Below are 27,054 nucleotides of genomic sequence, written 5' to 3'. Positions count from 1 at the left end.
CAAAAAAAAATATTTCTAGGACTATATCATTACTGAAAGTTTTCAAAAAAACTAAATTTATAGATTTGGAAAGGTTAACTCCATAAGACACAACGTTCATTTAATTGCAAATATTTTCAAAACTAGACGGTGAAAATTATTTAAACTTTACAAAATTACGTAAAATTAATTCAACTTTAACATATTTCAAAGCGTCAAAAAATCTTTACTTTTTGTAATAACACATTCCTCATTAATAAGCCTGTTTACTGCAGTTTCTACACTGCATTAGTCTATGATCGTAAAATTATTCTTTCAATATTTACCTACTTTCAAATTCATAATAATATTGAATTGTGCAAAATATTAAAAATTCATTAAATTTTAGATTTAAAAATTTTATTATTTATAAAATGTTAATTAAAATTTATACAAATTACATATTTTTAATAAATGTTACTTAATATTTAATAAAACTGATAATTCTCTTGTTTTAATACATTTCTTATGTTTATCACTTCATTTTGTTTAGAAACAGCACAAGTATACAAAAGTTTATTTAATTTGTTTATACCTTAAAATAATAATAAAATACTCTACCGTCGGAAATTGTCGGTACGGCTGACGTGCGAGGAGTAGAAATTTTGTACTGACTTTAAAGCAAGACATTTCAAGTTAGAAAAAAGTTAGAGACTAATAACTTAAATGGTTGGAAAGCTGATAAAATTCTGCTTCTGAATGTATATCAAGAAATTTTTTTTCTTTTTTTTTTAGCATTTATGACACCGAAAATATTCCATGAAAAAATTATTCAATTGATAATATGGTATTAATGTTAATCTTTAAGGTTTTAGCTTTAATTTGCATTATTGAAACTTCAAAAATGTTTTGTGGCTCCTGCCGTCGATCATCACTTTTCGCCGCCTCGCTGCTCGGTTTTAGAAAAACATGCTCGAACATTTTTTAACATATTTTAGAAACTAAAAAACACTTTTTAAGTTTCAAAAAAGCTATTTAAAGCTAAGATCCTAAAGATTACGTTGTAAAATTGTTAAATTTTTCCAAACATTATTCTAGGTGTAATAAATGCTAAAGAAATTAAAAAAATTTCTTGATATACATTCTAACGCAGAATTTTATTAGCTTTCCAACCATCTTACAAGGAACACTAGGTAGGTGTCCCTCTCCGATTTCGTTCATCTTGATATATGTTATAGTACTCGAAAAACTAATCAACACGTATATTTTTTTATCGGCAATGGTTAACATTTAAAGGGTGAAAACCACCCCTAAAGTTTTTACGGAAATATAGAAATTTCACAATATAAAGAAAAATTCAATAAAAAAAAATTTTTTTTGCTCATTAATAATTTAACACCAAAAATGGAATTAAACAGTAGCATTTTCACCACCAACCCCCATGAATTTAGGGGTAAACATACCCAAAAATGAACTTTTTGTTCAAAATTATATAATTCCTCGCTTTATATTTTATTTTTCTTTGCAAAATAATTAGATATAAGAGTTGTAAAATATTAACAAATATAAAAAAAATTTGTCCAGGGGGTGGATTGGGGTAAACAACCCCTAAAAACATATTAATTCAAATAAAATACTTTATCAGAAAAAAATTATTTCTTCTGCAAAATTCATCTACAAAATAAGAGGGATACTTTCTTTTCATTTTGAAAATATTTTCAAATCTGAAACTTTATTTTTAGGGGGTAGTACTACCCCTAAAAATTAAAGAAAAATTTTAAATGAAAAGAAAGTATCCTTCTTATTTTGTAGATGTTTTTTGCAGAAGAAATAAATTTTTTCTGATAAATTATTTTATTAGAATTAATATGTTTTTAGGGGTTGTTTACCACAATCCACCCTACGAACAAAATATGAAGACTATTGCGATGGTTTTTCAGGACCCAAACGTTCTTAAGTTGCATATAAAAGTGCAGTTAAAATCGTGAAACAGTATTATTTTAACGGAATAATAATTTTTAGGGGTAGTTGCTCCCGGAAAATAAAATTCCAGTCTTGAAAATATTTTCAAAATGAAAAGAAAGTATCCCTCTTTTTATATAGATGATTTTTGCAAAAGAAATAAATTTGTTTGCTGATAAAGTCTTTTATATGAAATAATATACTTTAAGGGATTGTATACCCCTATCTACCCCCTAAACAATTTTTTTTTACATTTATATTATTATATAATTATATAATATTTTATAATATTTTTTATAATATTTATGTTAATATTTTACAACTCTTATATCTAATTATTTTGCAAAGAAAAATAAAATATAAAGCGAGGAATTATATAAGTTTGAACGAAAAGTTCAAAACCTGGTCATTACACAAACCCGCAAATATAAGCACACACGTACATACATATGAACACACAAAAATATATTATATGTATGTATTTAATATAAATAATGCATCAAAGTATCACTCAAATACTATTTCCTAAAAATGACGTTTATTTATACTGAAATCAACTTATTTGAAAAACAGCTAAGGGGATTATTTTCAATTTTGCAGAAAACTGATTCAGAAGTTTCACATAATCGAACCCAACAAGAAAATCCGAGGTGTTATTTATCTTTATTTAAAATATGTTCAGGACCCCCGTGATATTTTTATGAAGTCAGTTTTATAAAGAAATTAAGTTATATCAAATCTGACGTTACCAAATGGAAGTTGACGTAATTAGTTGTTATTACAATCAATTGTTTATAAGAAATCAACTTTCCAAAAATCTTTCATATTATGCTCGTTGGATGCGGAATTACGTCAGTTTTCGATCGGTAGCTTCAGAATTGCGATAACTTTATTTATTTGTAAAATAGTTCATTTCTTATTAACATTAATTAATTAATTAAGTAATATCTTGTAAACCAAAAAAAGGACATTTTCACATTTTTCGTGCTGAAAGTATACATTTTAAATTTAAAAAAAAAAAATTAGATAAAAAAAAGACCGATTTTAAAAAAAGTCAAAAAAAATTTTTGATTTTAAAAAAGGGTTAAATTTTGAATTTTAAAAAAATTGTTTCACCATTTGAAAGAGCATGGAAAACCTTTTGATAACCAGCAGGTCAATTTTTTTTCATTTTATTTTTTAAAAGTTAACATCAAAAATTTACTGTTCACATTTTTTCCTCTCCCTCTCCTACAGTTTTTGATGAAACAATAGATAATAAACGTAAGTGAAATTTTGCATGCCTCTGTAATTATTCTGTTCAAGTTAATATTAATGAATTATTTGTTTTGTTTTTAAATAAAGTGAACTTCACTTTCGTTTCCAAACTCCATTCTCCTTGTTGTTCCCAGAAAATTCCAGATAGCTGGTTGTAACATAAATTTGTAATAAAAAAGTGTTGATTCCTATACACTAAAAGACGGCGTTCGATTGTTGAAGAAATCTACTCGTAAAAGTACTATTCAGAACGTCGATCTTTTGGTCTATTAACATCATTTAAAAATATTAAACATCCCGAGTCTTGGCATTTTGCATTACAGGTTTACCTTTAGGATTGTTTACTGTGCCGAAATTTTTTATTAATTTTATTCAGATAAAATATATATTTTAATTGTAGGTGAAATAGATAGGTGCCTTAAAAAAGTAACAGAAGGAGTAGAAACTTTTGAAGACATTTGGCAAAAAGTTCACAATGCTACAAACAGTAATCAAAAAGAGAAATACGAGGCTGACCTTAAAAAGGAGATCAAAAAGCTTCAGAGGCTACGCGATCAGATCAAAAGCTGGATTGCATCAGGAGAAATTAAGGATAAAAGCACACTACTCGATTACAGAAAGCTAATTGAAACAGTAAGTTATACATTTTTTTAATGCTCTCCATTCATATGTGTCAAAATTAAATGACTTGGATCGTTCTTAAATTTTCATAAAGTTTATAATTTACAATTTTAAAGTTTATAATTTTATTTTATGCTCAAAAAAACCAGTATTGTCAACAGGGTGTCTAACAGTCAGGGAAAGTCAGGGAAAAGTCAGGGAATTTCAGAAAATTTCATTCAAAGTCAGGGAAATTTTTGTAAATTTCTACAAAAATTAAAATTTTTCGTGAATTTAAAAATTTTTTAATCTAAAAAAACTTGAATGGTTTTTATTACCATTTTTTACTACCATTAGAAATTAATTTATTGTTAAATATGTCAATAACCATATTTTTGTCCAAAGAAAGCAGAAATAAGGTTATTAAAAAGTCAGGGAAAAGTCAGGGAATTTTTTTTTCAATCCTTGTTAGACACCCTGGTCAAGTTTTATTAGAAACTATAGACCATGGGTGGTGTAAAAACTGAAATTGCCAAAATTTCATTCAATTTATGAGAATTAACGTGAGATCAAATCAAATTTCAATACCACGAAAAATTTAGTTATTTGCACACTTCCAATTATAACAATTATTCTAACACTTAACAGTAACAATTTCTTTATTTTGAAAATTCGATATCTCCATGCAAAGAAAAACACTCCATATTTGCTCTACTAAAGAAACTATTTTTACGTTGGCTCACTAAAACAACCATTATTCCATTGATTTCCAATGTTTAGTAGTTAGTTTAAACAACCAACGTAAAAGTCTTCTATTGTTCGTTTTTTCTTTGTTCAAATTTTTTTTAACCTTTTCTAGAATACTTTGCATCAAAAACTCGTTTAAACTTGAGTTTCCAGATTTTTAGAAAGTAAAATAATTGAAAATTTTACATTTGGATGATTCCAATCTCAACTCACAAGATTTCCTTGATGGAATGGGAATTAAATTTGCTTACGAGTGTTCAACGGTCTCTGAAATTTTTTGGCAAAGAGAAACCTTTGATTAACGCTCTATGGAAACGGCATTGAACCTAAAGATGATAAAAATTGACATTGACCTTTTTTTTTACAAAAATCGGTCAACATAGCAAGGATCCTTTTCTTATAAATTTCCAAAATCCGAACTATTGTGTGAATTTATTCAAAAATGCGATTGCAAAACAGGAAATAGGGGAGTAATATGTGAAGCTCCACGACAAAAAGTACCTAAGCTCCAAAAAACTTTAAGTTATGTTTTTGATTTTGGAAATGAAACTATCACTAAACATAACCTAAGATTTTTGGAAGCTTAGATACAATAATAATAAAATAATGACAGATTCAACTTTGTCCTTTGAGATTTTGGTAAATTCTAAAAATATATTAAGCAACAAGAGTTCAAAGGAAGAAATTGTTTACGGAACTAGTTCTGTCTCCTATGTGCGAGGGAAAAGTTTTTTTTTTTCTCTTTACGCAAGTGAAAAACACTACATTATCATTCTGCGATCCTCACAGCTCCCTGCATGCTCCTGCCATCTGACGGCGACTGGACGTAATGAACCTGTCATATTACATTCCTATTTTCCGGTTTAAAATTGCATTTCTGCTTGAATTCCCACAATCTTTCGAATTTTGAAAATTTACATGACAAGGATCCTTGCTATGTTGGACGATTTTGTAAAAATTGTCCGTGTCTCGAGAAAAAATATTAACAAATCAAGGTTTATCATTTTTACATTCAGTGATTTTTTTATATGGCGATAATCAGAGGTTTTTCTTTGCCAAAAAATTTCGGAGACTGTTGAAGCCTTAACGATGTTAAAAACCTGTATTGTACAGTCGGTATTGAATATTTTTGAACGAAAATTTATTCTGAGGTAGTTTAGGTTAAAATTCAAAATATATAATTATTAATGTTTGTAGCTAATTTGTTCATTTGTATGTATCGAATTTGTTGTATCAAAAAACTTACAAAATTACTAAGAACATGTCAAACTGATAAACAAGTTAAAAATTTGTTCATTTCATGACCATTTAGCTTCCTCATCATGATAAACACTTATATATTATTACACGGAAAAACTTTGTTGAAGAATTATTCCTAAATTTGTTCAGGAACTGAGGATATGAGAATAATTTACGAAATTTTATTAATATTTCTTTGACAAATTTTAAGCAGTATTTCTATAAGAATTGCAGAGAATTTCAAGACAACTCCCTAAACTTACTACAAAAATTCTTGAACTCGTTTTAGAATATTTTTTTATGCTAGTGAGAAAAAAATTTAGTCTATTAGTACTCGAACCCATGTTCTCGAGACTCCAAAGTCTCCGCCTTAAGTCTAGCGCTTGGTTACTGTACTGCGTCGTCTAAAATATTTCAAGAATCTTTCAGAGCCCAGGGAATAAGATATTCCGATCGCAGTATTAACAACAAGTCTTTCAATAAAAGTGCATGTATTTTCTTTTTTAACGAAAAAAAATTTTTTTTTTTAAATTAAAATTTTAGAGTTTTTGAAAAAATGACAAAAAAAATTATGTGGATATTTTTTGAAATCCTTGTGTCTGATTTTAGATATTGATTACTCTAATAAGCCTACAAAATTTCAGAACTATCCATCGAAGTGTATTAGAGATAATTTGTACACAAGATTTTGTGACATATATACACACACATCTGGACATTTGTTTAAAATTTCGAATATATGCATTCTAGACAAAAATAAGCTCATATAACCCATTTTTAAAAAATCGAAAATTGTCACGAATACAAAGCTTCCTCGAGAGGAGAGGAAGCAAAAATATTCAAAAGCTACACATTCAATTAATTTGAGCTAGAAAAAATGCTCGGGTCTACTGGACCCATGGTGCCAGTTAAGGGTTAAGTGATAATACTATAATAACAAAAATTCACAAAAAGTATTTGTTCAAAATTTCTAAAAATTTTCAGAGAGTACCTCATATGCATTTTAAACACGGAAAGACTTTGTGCATCACTTTGTGTTAAACTCGCCACGAGATTTTAGTAAACTTTTTACCAAACTCGGAAAAAAAGGAAAGATATTAATAATTCGTAGTCTGACTATTAAAATCAGAAAAAAGTTACTGATGTACAATAATTGATTGTTGAGAATTTTAAAATTTAATAGTCAGTCGATCAAAAAATAAAATCTGAAGTTTCACTAAAAAAACATATACATAGCTTTTAATAGCGTGACTACTAAAGTTGCCATCTGAAACTCCATATATACGTATATATATCGACAATTGATAATAAGTAATGTAGAAATCCAATTTACCTATGAACGAGAGATCACATCTTAACCTAAAATCGTCTAAAATACAGATAGGGTAAACGCTGGCTTTAACCGACGCAACGCAAATACAATTCATATCAACGATATCAAGAGGGCAGTTTATTTTTCTTATATATTAATCTCGCCATTTCATTTCCACTTACGAGAAAATTTTTATTATGTTTAAACTTATTTCAAGTGCAATAAAAAAATTTCAAAAAAATAAATTATTTAATATTATTAATAAGGTCAATTTTAGGAAATGTCAGAATTAATTTTTTATGCAAACAGGATTATTAAAAGTGTTCGTTGTGTAGACATTTTTCTATCTATGCCGGAACTATTCAACTGCTGACGCTACACGGACAAGCTTCGCTTGTTTGTATGCGTGCTGTTTTCATCGTGAGACTACTAAATTGTAAACACGACGCAATGAAAATGTCGTTCTTACAAATATAAAGAATATACTTTTGATATTCATTTTTTCTTAATCTTAATTTTTCTTACAACGTTAACGAATATTTCTTAGCGTGACTACTAAATTTTGATAAAAAAGAAAACATTTTTTGTTGAAAACATTTATATAAAATGATAGTTTTCCATTTTTTCCGAGTTTGGTCGCGACTTTACTAAAATCTCTTGGCAAGTTTGACAGAAAGTGATGCACAAAGTCTTTCCGTGAAGATTATATTTTCCTTAAAAATTCCCAATTTACGCACGAGTAATTGCAATTTCGTCCAGTAGAAGCGTATCAATATAGAAGAACTCTTTCGTAGTAGTTTTACCGTCTCCTGCATCTGTAACGCAACGTCGTTTACCTTACCTCATTTTCTTTTGTAAATTTGACAGCTCTCTTAAAAGGATTTATTTTAATGCATCGAGAAGTCTTTTTGACTTTCGTTTTTAATAATGTTTTAATTTGTTTTGAATATGGCAGACGACTTATGAAAATGTAGCGCGAGTTTCAAAATGCCGCCACACGTGTTGCGCAATGTACTATTTTTATTTTGGCCACGTTTTTGCCATTTCGTTTCTCTGTAGACCAGTAAGGGGGAAAAGCCCAAACTACTTGGTTCAAGATTTTAATCTCATTCTTTGCATTTCTGCTACTGACATAGTAGAAGGTTATCTGGGTAAGAATTCCTGAAGTGGCCCCCTAATATTTTTTGTGTAATAGAAAAAAGTGATACCCACATATTTTGGTAGTCCATGATGTCACTAAAAAACCCCTGAAACGATTTTTCAAAATTCGAATTTTTTCATAAGTTATAAACAATTAAACTTTTCTGCAACGTTTTGGAAAAAATTCTGTATCTTGAAATTGGCCGAACCGATTTTAATAAAAATTGGTTTGGAGAAAGATTAAGATACGTACTTTTGATAAATAAATAAATTATGAATAAAAAGTATAATTTGTTTAAACAAATTATATTGTTAATTTTTAACTTTATAAATTAACAATGTTCTCAGTCGATTTTTCCAATTTTTTTTATAGAATCATAAAAAGGGGCTTTTCACGATTCCATGACAAAAATAAAAAAGTGGGATTCTCAAAAACTTTAGAAGATACAGAATTTTTAGTCTTAACGCGCGCGAGTTTTCTGAGCAGCTCACGCATGCGGCGCGGCACCTCCCGCGCGCCCCGCGCCAATCAAGACTCCATGAGAGTTCCCGATTATAATATTTTATTAACTCAATTAAACTAAACAGTTGTTTATATGTATTTTATTATTCATATCATTTTTGTTTATATTTAATAATTTTTATTATTTATAAAATTTCTGTTTATAATAAGTTTCTGATTATTTAATTTTAATGATAAATTTTCAACGTTTTTTAATTGTTTTGTTTATGTATCAATGAATAATAAAATATATTATTGCGAATCCGTGTTTTATTTTTCTAGACCGCATTGTTTAACGTTTGCTGCCAAAATTTTAACAAATTTCACGTTTATGCGCACTGAATGAAAATTTGCGCGTTTTCACGTGAAAACAAAAGAATTGCGACAATCGTCTGGTCATTCACCTAACATGATAATTTCGTTTTTAGATCATAGTATTTTCTTTTCGCAAATTTTCATTCAGTGCGCATAAACGTGAAATTTGTTAAAATTTTTTTTTTTCTTTACGCAAATTTTCATTCAGTGCGCATAAACGTGAAATTTGTTAAAATTTTGACAGCAAACGTTAAACAATGCGGTCTAGAAAAATAAAACACGGATTCGCAATAATATATTTTATTATTCATTGATACATAAACAAAACAATTAAAAAACGTTGAAAATTTATCATTAAAATTAAATAATCAGAAACTTATTATAAACAGAAATTTTATAAATAATAAAAATTATTAAATATAAACAAAAATGATATGAATAATAAAATACATATAAACAACTGTTTAGTTTAATTGAGTTAATAAAATATTATAATCGGGAACTCTCATGGAGTCTTGATTGGCGCGGGGCGCGCGGGAGGTGCCGCGCCGCATGCGTGAGCTGCTCAGAAAACTCGCGCGCGTTAAGACTAAAAATTCTGTATCTTCTAAAGTTTTTGAGAATCCCACTTTTTTATTTTTGTCATGGAATCGTGAAAAGCCCCTTTTTATGATTCTATAAAAAAAATTGGAAAAATCGACTGAGAACATTGTTAATTTATAAAGTTAAAAATTAACAATATAATTTGTTTAAACAAATTATACTTTTTATTCATAATTTATTTATTTATCAAAAGTACGTATCTTAATCTTTCTCCAAACCAATTTTTATTAAAATCGGTTCGGCCAATTTCAAGATACAGAATTTTTTCCAAAACGTTGCAGAAAAGTTTAATTGTTTATAACTTATGAAAAAATTCGAATTTTGAAAAATCGTTTCAGGGGTTTCTTAGTGACATCATGGACTACCAAAATATGTGGGTATCACTTTTTTCTATTACACAAAAAATATTAGGGGGCCACTTCAGGAATTCTTACCCATCTGTAAACCCTCACTAAAATACTACAATCCCAAATAGTGGATGTGGGGCGAAGCGACGCAATATTCGTTACTTCAAAATATATCTTAATTTAATTCTAATTTAAGCCCAGAAGGAGTATATGAATTTTCTCACCCTCTAAAGGGTAACTGGGGTGTCTAGACACCCCAACTTGAAACTTGCGTAAAAAGGTTTATATTTGACATAAAACTAATTATATATAGTGATTATTATTGATTTTTTAGTAAGGAAAACAATAGTTTTATTAATTTTTTGATAAAATAAAAATAAGTTAAAAAAAACTTGCAAAAATGAAAAATTTTCCAAACTTGTCGAAATTTGAATTTTGCTGGGGTACCTCCGATCTTAATGAAACTTGGTATACTAACGTATTTTGGTGCGTTGATTACGAAAATGATAGTGAAAATTGGCGCAAATTTGGTTATCATGGTAAAAACCATAAAAAACACCATAAAATCATGGTTTTTTGTGATGATCCCGTAAAAAACGCAAAATTTCGAAAAAAGTTTTAGACAAAAGTTGTAGATCTCAAAAAAACACACATTTTATGTCCTATACATTTTTTACCAAAAGTCATTATTTTTCGAGAAAAATCCAAAAAACCAAAAACACCATGATAATGAAAACATATACAACAGTCATGGTTAGACATATTATTTGACTCGTATATAGTATCATATTCACCATTACTCAGGATCCAACGAATTCCGCAAAATACTTTCGGACACTTTCCGACACATCCACTCTCGCCAAGATATCCGTTACTCCTTCTAGGGTTAAATAATAATGCAACCATGGAGTAGTATAAGGAGGCCGAACGACCATGTTAAATCTGCGTTAAAAGTGAACCAAATTTTGGTAACCGCTGTCATGAAAATACGTAATGGAACACTAGCGCCACTGATTGTGTTAAACTCAGCTGGACAGTCAGCCATTGTAAAAGTTTTAAAAATAAGGAGCAATGACTGTTACTTAATGGCGATTACTTTTTAGAATATCGCTCTACAACTCTATTGTCTCGAGTAGATAGAGTTAAACGTTCATAAAAGATGATAGTAATGTAATCTTTGTGTTTTAAAAGTAATTTTTTAAGATCTGTAGTCTGGAATCCGACTTATCTATCAAAATGTACACAGAAAAAAACTGAACTCATTTTTCCTGCATCTCATTATGAGATCTACATCAAAATGAGTTAACAGACAACTTCACGTTACTCAAAATGAATCTGAATAGAAAAACTGTAAAAATATAAATTATGTTCTATATTGTGATATTTTCATGTTGGTAGTACTGCAGAATCTTGTAAATTACACAGGCACACAAAAAAAAGTTGTCTGTTTCTTGAACTAGACATACCATTTCTATACTATTTTGGCCCGCTGAAAACGTATATGAAGCCAGAATTGCTCCATCACCCTCTGATTTTTATTAAATCGAAAAAAACCACCCTTAACCGGACAAATTCTAACTTAGAAGATAAAAAAATAAATAACAGATTTTTTTATTAAACAGAATATTACACTTACGTATTTTTGCTCCACTAACTCAAAAACAAAGCCAGAACTGATCCAGCACCCTCTAAACTTTTTTTAAATAAAAAAACCCACCTTAATCGGTACAGAAAATTTTAATAATTGTACTTGCTTTCGATTTTTCGCCCAACGAAATAGCTAAGTTTGAATTTGTCCGGTTAAGGGTGGTTTTTTTCGTTTTGAAAAAAATTTGACGGTGCTTGATCAGTTATGATTTTGTTTTTGAGTTAGTGGTTCTGTTTATTAAAAAATTTGTTATTTAATTTTTTTATCTTCTAAGTTTGAATTTGTCTGGTTAAGGGTGGTTTATTTCGATTTAATAAAAATCAGAGGGTGATGGAGCAATTCTGGCTTCATATTCGTTTTCAGTGGGCCAAAATACTATAGAAATGGTATGTCTTGTTCAAGAAACAGACAACTTTTTTTTTGTATGCCTGTATTATAGAAAATAAATATTACAATAAATTATACTTAGATAATATTTATGTCTATGATTCTTGTGTAATAAAATTTGTGAAAATATTTTTTTTTACATATTCACTTTTTTTTAACAAGTTTTAAATTAAGCGCCTTTTGCGCTCAGATACTTTTGCGTTTTATGATTGGCACTAAACAGTTGTCAATGAAGTCAATAACGTCAACAAGATTCCTAACCTAAAAATTTGTATTATTTAATTTCGTTAATTTGTGTAAATCAACTTCAAGAATTAAAGTTTTCTTTAGGGCTATACCTTTGTTTATTAAAAACAATTATTTTATTTAATATTTTTGTAAGTAATTATTTGTTTGTCCACAATAATTTAACATTAATCTCGAACTCAAAATGAACCTAACCGGGTTCAATTTGAAACATTTCTCTAAAAACTCAAAATGAGTCAAACCAGATCATTTTTGCTGCACGTCAAAATAAGTAACGTACACTACTCATTTTGAGATCAGTTTTTTTCTGTGTTGCCTTATTATTACTAGGGACCACGTAAGGAAAACTAATGCGGACCCTATACTATTTGTCCCGCTACAAATTGTCCGTTCCCTATTATGGTATCGGATCCGGAAATTTATTACAACCTTATTTATATTCTAAATATTTGTATTTATTATATTACTAGCTAAAAGAAACGCGCGTAAACGCGCGAGATATCTGCAATTTTTTATGAAAAATTAAAAATTTATTTTTATTTGACGGACACTTTTTGGAATTTTGATCTCACAAAAATAATAATATTATTTTTGTAATCGTTACTGTATTACTATTTCAACATTATGGTGTTATAATAATATAATACCTATTATTGCCCAGTCAATATGACCTTTAAATTTTGTACTCAAATAAAGATTATACAATGCTACGATCGTCGAATTGTCAGCAATACATTTAAATGACCCATCTCAGGATCCATGCAGGGTGAATTCCTATTTTGTTTACCACAAGGCCCATGAACTTAAAATCGCTTTACAATGTTAAAAAGTTCTGGATTCTTTATTTCGTCTGTGATTTCAGCACATATCATTTTATTTAAAGTTTCTGAATCGCAAATTTGTGTACGTAAACAAATAGTTAAACGCACATGTGTCAATCCACGCTTTTTTCTTCTCTATGAAAGACGATACATATAAAATTGTAAATGAATAAAATTACAAGTACCTTGAGTATGCTTAAGGTTAACAGTCCATCCAGGATCACCATAAGGAAACATTGTAGGATATGTCATAGGATCAAAATTTTCCCTAACAATAAGACTAGAAATTATTTTCTTATTATTTTCTGTTGTGCATACTGAATTTACATCAACATGTAAATCCCTCTTCAATTTCTGTAGATAATTTCTTCATCTTACAGGACAAACTTTTTTCTTTGGGTTTTTTCTTTTCATTCTCAGTTTCAGTAGACAGAACTCTGTTGTCATTTTTACTGGGAAAAGTCTTTAAAAAATATGAAAGGTTTAGTTTACCATTTTGAACTTCTTTAGCTCGATTTATGAAAAGACAATTCCAATCATTCTCTACAAATCGAAATCCTAATATTAGACATTCTAACTGACGGAAAATTATTTAATTAATTGTTTTCAAAAAATGATATCAAATGCTTGCTCATTATATTATTATCAGTTTCATAAATTAATCTTTTAATTTACACTGTTAACCAATACAGATGTTGCAAATGCTATTGCATTATACTTTACACTTAACTGTACCAATCGGTTGTTGATCAACATCTACAAAAAATTCTGTTGGTTTAAAAGGGAACAATCTAATTAAATATTCTATTTGGTGAATATTCAAACACCCTGCATTAAGGCTATCAAAAATATAAAGTCTTACTCCATCGTAATAAACACAAATCCAATGACCAGAATTGTTATTACCGCTAAAAACTATTTGAATATGTTTAACTCTTTCTCTAATTGGAACAATTAAATCAAGCATTTGTAAATACAAAGTACTTTGCATAATGAAAAAAGAATTTGAATCATTTTTTGATAATTCTTGAAATTTATACATGTGCATATCATTTAACATTTCATTTACATTTTCAATAATTTTAAAATCTTCATTACTTAAAATAAAATACTCTTCTATGTTCGACATGGTATCCTTCTTCAACTTTCAAACTGTTGATAAAGCCAATTTTCAAAACAAATCGTTTATTTTAGTTTATTGCTTTCAAAAATTTACTTACATGTGTTTCACCTATAAAATATTGCATTAACTATAATTCAGCTAACTAATGCAACAATGATAGTCTTTTATGAACGTGAATTAGCGTTGTTTAATCTTTTTCCACATTACATCATTTTCGATAATGATTATTATTGAACTTATTTTCCTCTGCACTTTTTATTAAAAAACAATTTTAACCCTTAAAACAATATTCAAACCTCTTTCTATCTATTTAAATACTTTTCCAAAAGCCAGCATCCTCTATTCTCAAACAGTCAATATTTTTTTTTCAATATCGAAATATATTCAATGCCAATGTTATCCAATATCATATTTTATTATCCTCAAAATCCAAATATCTTTAATGCCAAAATTACCCAATACCAAAAAATTTTTCCAAAAGACAGCTTCCACTATTATAAAACAATCAATATTTTTGTTGCATTATTAAAATATATTCAATACTAATGTTATCCAATATCTTTCTTTATCCTCAAAATCGTAATGTCTTTAATGCCAATGTTATTTAATAACAAAAAAACTAAATGGATTGAAGTATTTTTTATATGAAACATTTAAGACAACCAAAAGAAACAAATATCTTCAATACCAATATCATGCCATATCCATATTTATCTTTAAAATACATATTGTATAATTATTAATACTATACAAAAATAGGAATATATTTTTTGGGCCCAATACAAAAATGAAAAACACAAATATAATATAAGAAGATTCAACACCTGCAGTAAGTTATTGATCGACAAATTGCAGAAAAATATTATAAACTTTATAATAATCAAGTTAAGTTACCTGAGACTATTAGAATCTTTTTTTAGCAACACTACTACAATGTTGTTGAAACGGTAGTCGGTTGCTCTATGTTTATCTTACATCAGCAGTAGCCGTTTCACTCCATTGAGGAGAAGTGTTATACCCCCACTCTACCAATCTGGGCCTATATTAAGTTCTCGCGAGTGGCAGATATTACGGTAGGCCTGAGTGGTATCCTCGGGGATAGGTGTTGGTAAGTTAAGTATGAATACACCACTTCCACTCACTGGGATTAAACGGTTATCATCTATATCGCATATACAATAATAAAAAAATTTCCCTCAACCCAAGACTGTTAGGACGAATCGAGCGATCACGGATTGGGTCCTGAAAAGGGAAGTGGTATATCCTCACTCTATCGGCCTGTCCCGGGCTCAGACCTCGAGTAAGTCAATTACAGCGGGGGCCTGTATGACGTTCTCGGGCTTAATGACAATATTATTTTATGACGTTTAATGAGTTTTTCAAAAAAATTATAAAATTTTTAAATATAAACACTGTTTAATTTATTTTGACATATTCGTTTTCCTCAGAAGTTCACGATTACGATCATATATTGCTCCAATAATAACACAGGCACAAAAAAAAATTCAGGTCCCAAAAAACGCAACCCCATATTCCTATGTTTTTGGGGTCGCTGAAACCGAATATGACCATTAACAATTTTTTTGACGACCCATTTTCCCGCAACCACCCCTTGCACCTACTCACGGGGGTTGGAGTTTCAAATTAAAAAAAATTGAGTATGGTGTCTATTCCAATGTTTTTTTGGGTCGCTTCATCCCAAAAACACCATTGAAAACAAATCCTTTCTTTCCTTAACCCCGTACAACCCTCTGGGAGGGGGTTAAAATTTTAAATTTCACAAAAAGTCAAGTTCGGTGTCTAATCCTACGTTTCTTGGGGCGCTGAAATTAAAAAACACCACCAAAAACAAATTCTTTACCCCCCTAACCCGCTAGAACCCCTGGGAGGGGGTTGGAATATCATTTTTCACGGCGCTAAGTGTAGAAAAATAAATTTCCTTAAGACTTTGTAGGTGCGTATTTGTGTAATCATAGGTAACTTTCTAGAAAACTTTATTGTTGGTGATGTTTTTTGGTTTCAGCGACCCAAAAAACATAAGATTAGACACCGTACTCGACTTTTCGTGAAAAATGAAATTCCAACTCCCTCCAGGGGTTGTAGGGGGTTAAAAGGGTAAAGAATGTGTTTTTGTTGGTGTTTTTTGATTTCAGCGCACAGTGGCCGATTTCTCGAAAAATCTGGCCAAAAATCGAAAAATGATATGATTTCAACCAAAATTGGTATACCCATGTTTTTTGGGCTTCTCAATTCAAATTTTACATTGGTTGTGTCAAATTCAAAATGGCGGATCCAAAATGGCCGTTTAGATTTTAAAAAACTTTGCTGAAAATCGAAAAATGATACGATTTCAACCAAAATTGGTATACCCATGTTTTTTGGGCTTCTGAATTCAAATTTTACATTGGTTGTGTCAAATTCAAAATGGCGGATCTAAACTGGCCGTTTAGATTTTTAAAAACTTTGCTAAAAATTAAAAAATTGTACGATTTTAACCAAACTTAGTATACTTACGTTTACTAGGTTTCTGAAATCAAATTTTACATTTGTTTTATCAAATTCAATATGGCGGATCCAAAATATTTGCTGGTATTATAAAATTGCGTAAATGTGTTAGAGCTTATTTTTTTTAAATTACAGACAGTGCTTAAATTTTAGTTTAAAGCGAATGCGAATGAAGAAAAAGTCAGTCTTTCACGTTCAGTTGCACCGCCGGCCGGTGCAACGCGCTGTCGGTAAACCGCGCTTAGTGAAATAAAAAGTGATACCAAAACTGCAGGGGCAGCTTGGGGCAACTGATTTCAATTAAAATGGATTAAAAATATATTCTAGTTTATGATAATACCAGGTAGAGCGCGGATATCGGTGGATTTCACAACTATTTTCATGATTTACGTTGATAAAACAATACAAAAATCGTCGCCATGAATAGCGATGTTTAATGTCATTTTTTAAAAACTGTACGTTTTAAATGTGATTATAAATACATTCAACATATTTCATACACCTTTGTTAATAATTCCCAAAAAAAGATATTCAAAAATCTGCTGTATATTAGTATATTTTCACTATTTTAACTGTGACGAAAATTTATAGTTATGAAACGTTCTGAGTAAATCTCTGGCAAAGATCACTTTTACTTGTTCACATAATAAATTGGTGATAAAAAAAGTGTAATTTTTTTTCGCAAAATTATGCAGTGAACCCTCCTTTATAATATTCAACAATAAAAAGTATAAATTTCTAAAAAAAATTTTTTGACTTTTGGCCAGGTTTTTCGGGAAATCGGCCACTGTGCAGCGACCAAAAAAACATAGGAATAGATACCGTACTCGACTTTTTGTAAAAATTGAAATTCCAACCCCTTCTCAGGGGGTTGTAGGGGGTTAAGGATTTGTTTTTAGTGGTATTTTTCGGATTAAGCGACCCAAAAAACATTGGAATTGACACAATACTCGATTTTTTTGTTTTTAGTGGTATTTTTCGGATTAAGCGGCCCAAAAAACATAGGATTACACACCGTACTCGACTTTTCGTGAACAATGAAATTCCAACCCCCTCCCAGGGGTTGTAGGGGGTTAAGGATTTGTTTTTAGTGGTATTTTTCGGATTAAGCGACCCAAAAAACATTGGAATTGACACACTACTCGATTTTTTTTTTTTGAAACTCCAACCCCCGTGAGTAGGTGCAAGGGGGTGGTTGCGGGAAAATGGGTCGTCAAAAAAAATTTTCATGGTCATATACGGTTTCAGCGACCCCTTTCATTACAGTATTTAAAAGGTCATCGACCATCTTATGAACCCTCAACCAAAAGCTGTTTTGACAACAAAAATTTCAGGTAGAAACCGTCGAGAACCCTAATTATCAAAGTAAAGATATATATGTATATATAATCTAATAATAATGAGAAAAATCAAGTACTAAGAAAATGTGAATGACTGACGGAATGAATACAAAGATTATTATACTATAATTTATATATATATATATATATATGCAATTATATTAGAATCATATTCACATTCTATTTAAACACCAAAACTTAAATTAAAATTTGAACGCTAAGGAGATCGTATATACTTGTCTATATAAATTGTAACTGTAAAAAAACATAAATTTAAACAAAATATTAAATCTGTTCGAATTTTATATATGTATACCTATAAACATACGCAGAAAATCAATTATTTTATGAATTTTAATTTTTTAGTAAATTGTTATATAATAAATATTTAATTAATAATAAATTAATATAAGGGCATATCTCTAGAACTTTTAAATTTTATGTTATCGCTCATTATGATACCTTAAGAATTTTTTAAATAATTTTTTAATACCATAATTTGACCAATTATAGGGCTTTTTAAATGTATCATGCGTTATATAATTTTTTTAATTATGTAGGAAATGACGAACGTAAGTTAAAGTGGTGAAATCGACAGTTTCTAGTGTATGATATTGACTGTTTTTTTTTAGTTTATAGACTGTAACTTTTTTAACGAAACATTGTGTGTCTTGTGGCTTGCAATAGAAGTAGGTGGGAGTGTAAAGAACTAAAAAATCCATGAAACAATGATGTGCCTCAAATTGAATAAAAACTATGTAGCTTCAAACTTGCGAGACAACTTTTTCAAAATTTCTACAAGTTAGCAGTTAAACTGATATAACTTTTTTAACGAAGGTTTTTGAGTAACGGCACAACGGGATTATATTATCTACCTAATAAGAAGTAATTTGAACCCATACAGGAATGTGTGCCTCCTTTACACAAAGAATGCAATGACTTCAAACATTAAATTTTAAAACGTAACTCAAATCAAAATACCACATATTTGAAAAGCACATGTTGAATTTTGCTTCTAAATGCTCCCAACTCATTGTAATCTCTTCTCATGCATTATAAAAGTATACAGAAAAATAGTTAACCTTTGCACACTTCATTAAAACTGTATAATTAATAATGAATATAAACCTAAACTGTCCGACGCATAGTTTGTGAAGAAAAGTAAGTATTAACTAATAGATGTGTTTAAATCTGGCTGATATTTCTCACTCGAAGGTTTTTGGGGTCGCTGCGACTACTAATCTGAATTTTAAATTTTCCAAAATTCAAAATGGCGAATCCAATATGGCGGACGACTTTTTAAAAAAGTGATCCCATTGGCCTCAAATTTGTTACTCCGGGGTTTTTGAGGTCGCTGATTATGAATCTGAACTTTGTTTTTCAAAATTCAAAATGGCGGATGACTTTTAAAAAAATTGATCCAATTGGCCTGAAATTCGTTACTCGGGGGTTTTTTGCGTCGCTGACTACGAATCTGAACTTAGTTTTACAAAATTCATAATGGCAGATTCAATATGGCGGATGACTTTTTACAAAATTGATCCCATTGGCCTAAAATTTGTTACTCGGGGGTTTATGGGGTCGCTGATTACGAATCTGAACTTAATTTTTCAAAATTCAAAATGGTAGATCCAAAATTGCAAACAAAATTTTTTAAAAAATTTTTAAAAAAATAATTTTAAAAAATTCAAAAATTGTTATAAACTACATTTACTTATGACTTAATAAACAATAGGCCATAAAATTTTTGAAACTGTAGCATTAAATCATTTTAAAGGTGGTAGCGACCCAAAAAACCCCCGAGTAACAAATTTCAGACAAATTCGATCAATTTTTTTAAAAGTCGTCCGCCATATTGGATCCGCCATTTTGAATTTTGAAAAACTAACGTCGCATTTGTAATCAGCGACCAAAAAAATCCGCGAGTTACAAATTCCAGTCAGTTTTAAACACATGTAGAGATTTTGGGCAGATTTTTTGCAATAAGGCCCACTGTGATGCCTAACAATGTGTAAAAATGAGTTACGCAAATTTTTTTATAGTATTTGATCAATACTGAAGACAATAAAATTTGTTTCACGAATGTGCCCTGAAAAAAAATTAATTTTTCTAATATCTCAAAGTTTAAAAGTTCTAGAGATATGCCCATAAACATTCTTCATTGACTATTAATAAATAATAATTAAAACGTTAATTAATAATAAATAAGAATATTAATAAATTATAAATTCTTCTTTAAATTATAATATAATAGGGTAAGTCCGGGGGAGTTGGCCATAGTTTTTTTAAAGGCCTGTAAAAATAAAAAGAAAGTGTATTAACTTTTTTTGCTAATTAAACATTGAACATTTAACTTACAAATAATAATAGAAATGAGAAATTTTTTTAATGCAAACAATCTTAAAATTAAAATTTTTTAAAAAACGCGTTTGGCCATCTCTCCCGAAATGTACGGGGGAGATGGCCAATACATTAAAATAAATCTTTAGCTTTTCTCTTTATCAAAATTCTTAATTTAAAGTGATTAATGTCTTCTTTTCTTCTTCTGACCACATTTCGAACATTTATCATTAAATTCAGTGCAATTTTCATGAAGCCAAAGGTGACAATCATTACACTGAATCCAGTCTTCGATAAGCGCTGTTCGTCTGTCTGTCTCACCAACACAACAAGGCTACAAGGTATTTTTTTGAGATATCAGAGTGGTTTCCAATTTATTTTTGTGTCCTAAACACGATTCCGGATTCCAAAATTGCGTATCACGTCAGGATTTTGAGTAAAGTGGGAGTAAAGTATCCAAAAACCGTGTTTTTGAGGGTTTTCAGTGTTTTTTTTCCTTAACCTGACGTAATAGAGACTTCTATGTAGGCTTAAATTAAAGCTTATATCTTACACTTTAAGACACATATGCGCAAGATAAAAAAAATTAGGTTCAAGTCACTTAAAAAGATTTTTGGAATCATTAGCCCAATTTTTTTCAAAATTTCAAAATTTTTTTTATTATGCGCATATGGGTCTTAAAATGTACATTTAGACTTTAATTTAAGCCTATACAGGGTGTTCCAAAAGTATGAAAACTTGCCAATATCTCGAAAAGTACGAATTTTCGTAAAAAATGTTCAAGACAAAAGTTGTTCCACACAAAAAGATGTACATCTTTGAAACCAAAAAATTGGGTCCGGAGCCCAATGTTGGGTCCTACAATGAAAAAAGTGGTTTACTTAAATGAGACCACTAATTTTCAGTATCAAATTCGTAATCCCCATGAAATTTTGCGTTCAGACATGTGGTATAAGTGCTAAAATATTGGGCCCAATCCAAGATGTTGGGTCCAAAATTTATCTACAGATAAATAAATTTAAAAAAATCGCATCTTGGAGGGATTTTCAGATCATAGGATTAGAAATTGGAAGCTAATTTTCCAATTGGGCATAGAGCCCAATGTAAGATTTCGCGGCCCAATGTGAGGCCCACAGTAAAGAACATTAGTTGTCTTAAATTTACGAAATTTAACGATTACGAAATGGAAGGAAACTAATTTTTTTACTGTAGGTCTCACATTGGGCTGCGGAATCTTACATTGGGCTCTGTGCCCAATTTGAAAAGTGGCTTTGAATTTCAAATCCTGTGACTCCAAAAACTCCAAAAATGCGATTTTATAAACTTATTTATTTGTCAAAAAATGTTGAGCCCAATCCCAGACATTTGGCCCAATATTTTTGGCTTTTGTACTACAAGTCTAAACCCAGAATTTCATAACTCCAAGATGCGATTTTTTAAAATTTATTTATCTGTAGATAAATTTTGGACCCAACATCTTGGATTAGGCCCAATATTTTGGCACTTATACCACATGTCTGAACGCAGATTTTCATACTGAAAATTAGTGGTCTCATTTAAGAAAACCACTTTTTTCATTGTAGGACCCAACATTGGGCTCCGGACCCAATTTTTCGGTTTCAAAGATGTACATCTTTTTGTGTGGAACAACTTTTGTCTTGAACATTTTTTACGAAAATTCATACTTTTCGAGATATTTGCAAGTTTCCATATTTTTGGAACACCCTGTATAGAAGTCTCTAGCACGTCGGGTCAGGGATAAAAAATACTGAAAACACTAAAAAACACGGTTTTTGGAGAATTTACCCCCACTTTACTCAAAATCCTAACGTGATACGCAATTTTGTAAACCACTCCGATATATATAAAAAATGTCTTATTTTGTAGACCTGTGTTACGATTGTTTATAAACGTTTTTAAGATTTAATTACACAATAGTGATTATTTTATTTGATCATATTTAAATTTGAAAATCAATATATGTAATGAAAATTGTCATTTGCCACAGATTTAATGTTTTTTAGCGAACACACGAATCTCAAGGGTGCCAATAACTTAAACTAATTTTTGGAAAAGCCTGACAAGAAACTTAAATAAGGACCGTATTTTCTATCCTGATTAATAATTAGGGCAACTTGATAGGGAAATTATAGGGCACTTATAAGGCTAGATGAAAAAATTCGTTAATAAGGCAACTTTATAGGTACCTTTATAAAGTATAAAGGGAATTAAAGTTTCAGAACATTGAATTTGTAAATTTAGTAAATTTTTATGCAAGTTAATTGCAAGTAATATTGTAAAATATTGAAACAATATTTCTAAAGAGTTAAAAAAAATTTCAAATTAAGTTTATTCGAGTCGTAGAAATCTGACAAGCGTTAAGAAAAGTTTCATTATTCAATCGTTTATACTTTATAAGCTTGTTAAGAAATATTTTGTATTATACACATTTTCTAAACTTAGAATTTCAAAATTCCAAAACTTTGATTTTTTTACGAAGCTTATCAAATAAATTTATTACAGTTTTCTGATATTCAGTTTTAAAAAGTCAAGAAAGTTAAACATGAGTTACCAAAAAGTTGTTGATATTGCCTGAAAATTTTATATATTTTTTAATATGTTTATGGTAAAATTAAAATAAATTTTTATTTATCAAATTTTAGCAAATGGAGCGATTTAAAGTTGTTGAAAGAGAGACGAAAACTAAAGCTTATTCCAAGGAAGGTCTAGGAGCTGCCCAGAAGCTTGATCCGGCTCAAAAAGAAAGAGAAGAAGTCAGCAATTGGCTGGCAAACTCAATAGATGCTCTAAATTTACAAGTATATGTTTAATTACTTCATTGAATTAAAATATAGTTATTAATCATATGTATGTAAGAAAAAAAGAAAGTTTTCAGAGTCTTTTAAATCTATTAAATCTTTATAAAAAGGACGTTACTGTCGGCACAAAAAGTATAGTCACTTGGCTTTGACGGCTTATAAGTGAAGTAAAAAAATTATACAATATTAAAAGAACTTGGAATCAGCAGTTAATAAATTAAATTTCTAAAATTTACAATCCGACATCGGAACCGACGTACCGTCCAAAATCTTACATCGTTTCCGATGCCAGAACCAACTGAATTTTCAACCGGGATAACCAATTTTATTAAATTGTTGAATAATGTTCAAGGAGTATAAAAAAATCAGGACTCCAATAGGATATTTATTACATTGTTCCAAAATAGACCAATGTAAATATAATGTTAAAAAAAGTGTACTTTTCTTCTTCAAAATCTCATAACTAACGAAATAAATTTTTTTAATTTCCTACAGTAACGTAGAAAGTCGAAACTACTGATTCCAAGTTGTTTTAATATCGTAAAATTTTTTACTCCATTTATAAGCCAACAAAACTAACTGATTATACTTTTTGTGCCGATTGTAGTTCCGTATGTTACTGATGTTACTGTGGGAAAGATAATTTTATATCAGAATCCATTAATTTTTCTATAGTAATTTTCTTAAACATTTCCGTGCTGTCAAGGTCGGAACACTTGTAGTTATGATGCGTTCTGAAATGTGAAATTCATTTTTCGTCGTAGGAATTTGCTAAAAAAAAGTCATTTGGGAGCGTTCATAAATGATGTTACGCACTTCTTCAAGATTTTTTACCCGCCCTCTGTTAAGCTATTTTACTATATTTTCTTATAGAAAAAATACACATTATATCACGTTGGCAAAGACCTTCCTCTCCCTCAGTGCTTATTAATATTTGTGAACGATCCCCTTTAATAACAAAAAAAATAAATACCTGTAATAATTTTGGTTGATCGACCATGAAAATATTGATTTTGTCAACTTCTTATACATATGCCATTATGGTTGTAACAATTTCAAATTTGTTTTTCGTATTTTTAAGTGTATTTCAACCTTTCTCTATCTTTTACGGAGCATTTCTCTCCATATCTCACCGATTTTCTACGATTTTCCAATCATGAATACTTTTTTTTGTTTTGAAATGCCCATAACTTCCAATTTTCTGGTCCAATCATTTTCCAATGTTCAGATGTGACAACAGGAGAAATTCGTCTTGCAGTGGAAGTTATGAGCAAAATTCAAAATGTGTTCCACCTAGACAATTCTCCCCTACTATCTCTGCCTCTCTGGTAACAATGTTTCCAAAATTAATTTCTAATACTCAGAATAATATTTCTTGCCTAATTTTTCACATTAAGAATTATTTAAACATTAATTAAATAAACGCAATTGAAGATGAACATTAAAATGAGAATATTATATTTTCATCAGCAAGACAAAAGGGGTTAAGCGCCAATGTTTTGAAATTGAGATTTTCTCATAAACAAATCAAGTAAATTCTAGTACCTGACATAGCTATGATTGTGTAGAATGAGTGTATACTCACACTAATCGGATATTTCCTGGTGCGTAAAGCATAAATATACAATAGCGTGCACAAACGTTTAATAAACTGTAATACGCCGGTATAAGGGTAAAGTAACAAGAATATGTGTTTTTCGGTTTCTGTAAAAACATGACCCCATTGATCATGCTACCCTTCATATGTCGCGTTTTTGGAAACATAAGTTCTGCGTATAATTTGGGTAATTTCGTGGGGGAGTTGAGGGTCATGCCTCAGATTTTTCTTATTTTTTGTTTATTAGTAGTATTTTAGGTCATAAATAATTGAACCAAATATAAATTGGATATTGTTATTATTTTTTAAGATATTAGCATTACAAATTTCATGCCATTTTTTTCACTTGATTATAACTCCTTCATTTCCTAAAATTTTTAAAATAAGTTAAGAACATTTTTTACTTCATAAACATTAAAGTTTAATAAAAAAATTAAAAAATATTATTTTTTAAAATAATTTATTTATAAATTAATGTTTATTTTTAATATTTAAATATGTGCGCACTCAGATTTTGTTCTAAAAAAAATATTTTTACATACTTTGGGACCACAGGTGTCTGGAAAGAAAAAAAAGTTTGCCTATGATGCCAAGAAAAATCATTGCTACCTGGTGGTTCCTTAGCACTCCCTGAAACGAGAAAACTTAACCCGAAAATCGTAGCTGTTCATTTAGAGAAGTTTCACTCCTTTCTAGGGGTGATTTTGAAATTTTTTCAAAAAACTTGTTTTTTAAGGATCAGAAAAAAGTTTTAAATTATTTTAATGATTTTTATTTGTGTGAGTGTGTTTGTAGGATCTCATTTTCTAGATACAAGTGATTAAAAATTTTTTTAATAAAAAAGAACTCGAATTCGTAACTTTTCTTTTATATAGGTGACGATATTGGAAGATTTAATTAGAAAATAAATAAATCGTGTTAATGAATTTATATGTATAGGACGATTGTTAATAAATAATCGCATAACATTGCAATTGTTTATAAAAATCCCTCTAATTCAAAATAGTTCATATTAGGCTTGTTGGATGCGGAATTACGTCAGCTTTCAATTGGTAACGCTGAATTACGATAACATTATTTGTTTATAAAATATTGCATTTATTATTAACATTAAATAATTCATTAATTAATATCTCGAAAATAACAAAAAGGGACATCTCAATATTTTTTGTAGTGAAAATACACATTTTTAACTTTCCAAAAAATCAAAATTCACTGTTAATTAAATTATCCAAAATCGTCACCTGTATAAAAAAAAGTTACGAATTCTAGTTTTTTTTATTAAAGAATTTTTTAATTGCTTGTATCTAGAAAATGAGGTCCTACAAACACTTATTTATGACCTTTAAAAAACAATTTTTTTTGGAAAAATTTCAAAATCCCCCTAGAAAGGGGTGAAACTTTTCTAAATGAACAGCTACGATTTTCGGGTTAAGTTTTCTCGTTTCAGAGGGTGCTAAGGAACCACCAGGTAACAATGATTTTTCTTGGCATCGTAGGCAAACTTTTTTTGCTTTCCAGACACCTGTGGGACCTCATTAAAAAAGACATGAAATTTTCCAGATGGCATCTGTTTTTGTTTTTAAGCAATAAATTGTCAAAGTTGAAATTATGTTGTTGCTGCTCCGGCAGCATTTCTCTTACTCTAAGTTCGCGCTGTGTCTCAGCGTAACCGAGTTGTTGCCGGCGCAGCAACAACGTAAATTCAACTTTGCCAATTTATTGCTTAAAAACAAAAACAGATACCATCTTGATAATTCCATGGTATTTTAATAAGGTTGCAAAGTTTGTAAAAATATTTTTTTTTGCAACACTAACCTCTAAAGTTAAATTTTACACACCGAAAAGTGTGTGTAAAGAATCTCTTTTTCAAACGGTGTGTAAAGTGATTCACTTTACGCACTGAAATTTACTTTACGCACCGAAATTTTTCTCACATAATATAAGGATTGTTTTAGACCATACAAAACCACAAAATTAAAAAACGAACTTTACTTTTAAATTTATACACTCCTGCTTAATGATATTTTTCCTGATCTTCGATTGATTTTTTTAATTCTATACAATCGAAATTATTCTAATAGAGAGTTGGAATTCTTCATAATAGGTACTTAACTTTAGAGGTGGGTGTTGCAAAAAGTGTTGTATGATATACGTGCATAAATCTGATTATACTCGTGCTGCAAACGTCACACTCGTATAATCACTCACTTTACGCACTTGTATCATAAATAACTATTTTAGAA

General features: G+C 29.5%; 1 protein-coding gene across 1 annotated transcript in view; it reads left to right on the top strand.

The window, feature by feature from the left end:
* Nucleotides 1-27,054, top strand: part of LOC127286730 (CCR4-NOT transcription complex subunit 3) — a 69,646-nt gene that overhangs the window by 19,070 nt on the left and 23,522 nt on the right. Inside the window, exons 2-3 of the mRNA XM_051313300.1 lie at nt 3,578-3,810; nt 23,056-23,211. Of these exons, the coding sequence (XP_051169257.1) occupies nt 3,578-3,810; nt 23,056-23,211 (389 nt within the window). The remainder of the gene's footprint in view (nt 1-3,577; nt 3,811-23,055; nt 23,212-27,054) is intronic.

Source organism: Leptopilina boulardi, unplaced genomic scaffold (assembly GCF_019393585.1).
Source record: "Leptopilina boulardi isolate dan_hultmark-lab unplaced genomic scaffold, ZJU_Lbou_2.1 LbouV2_122, whole genome shotgun sequence".
Classification (NCBI taxonomy): domain Eukaryota; kingdom Metazoa; phylum Arthropoda; class Insecta; order Hymenoptera; family Figitidae; genus Leptopilina; species Leptopilina boulardi.
Note: the sequence above shows the minus strand (reverse complement) of the source record. Positions and strands in the feature narration are given on the sequence as shown.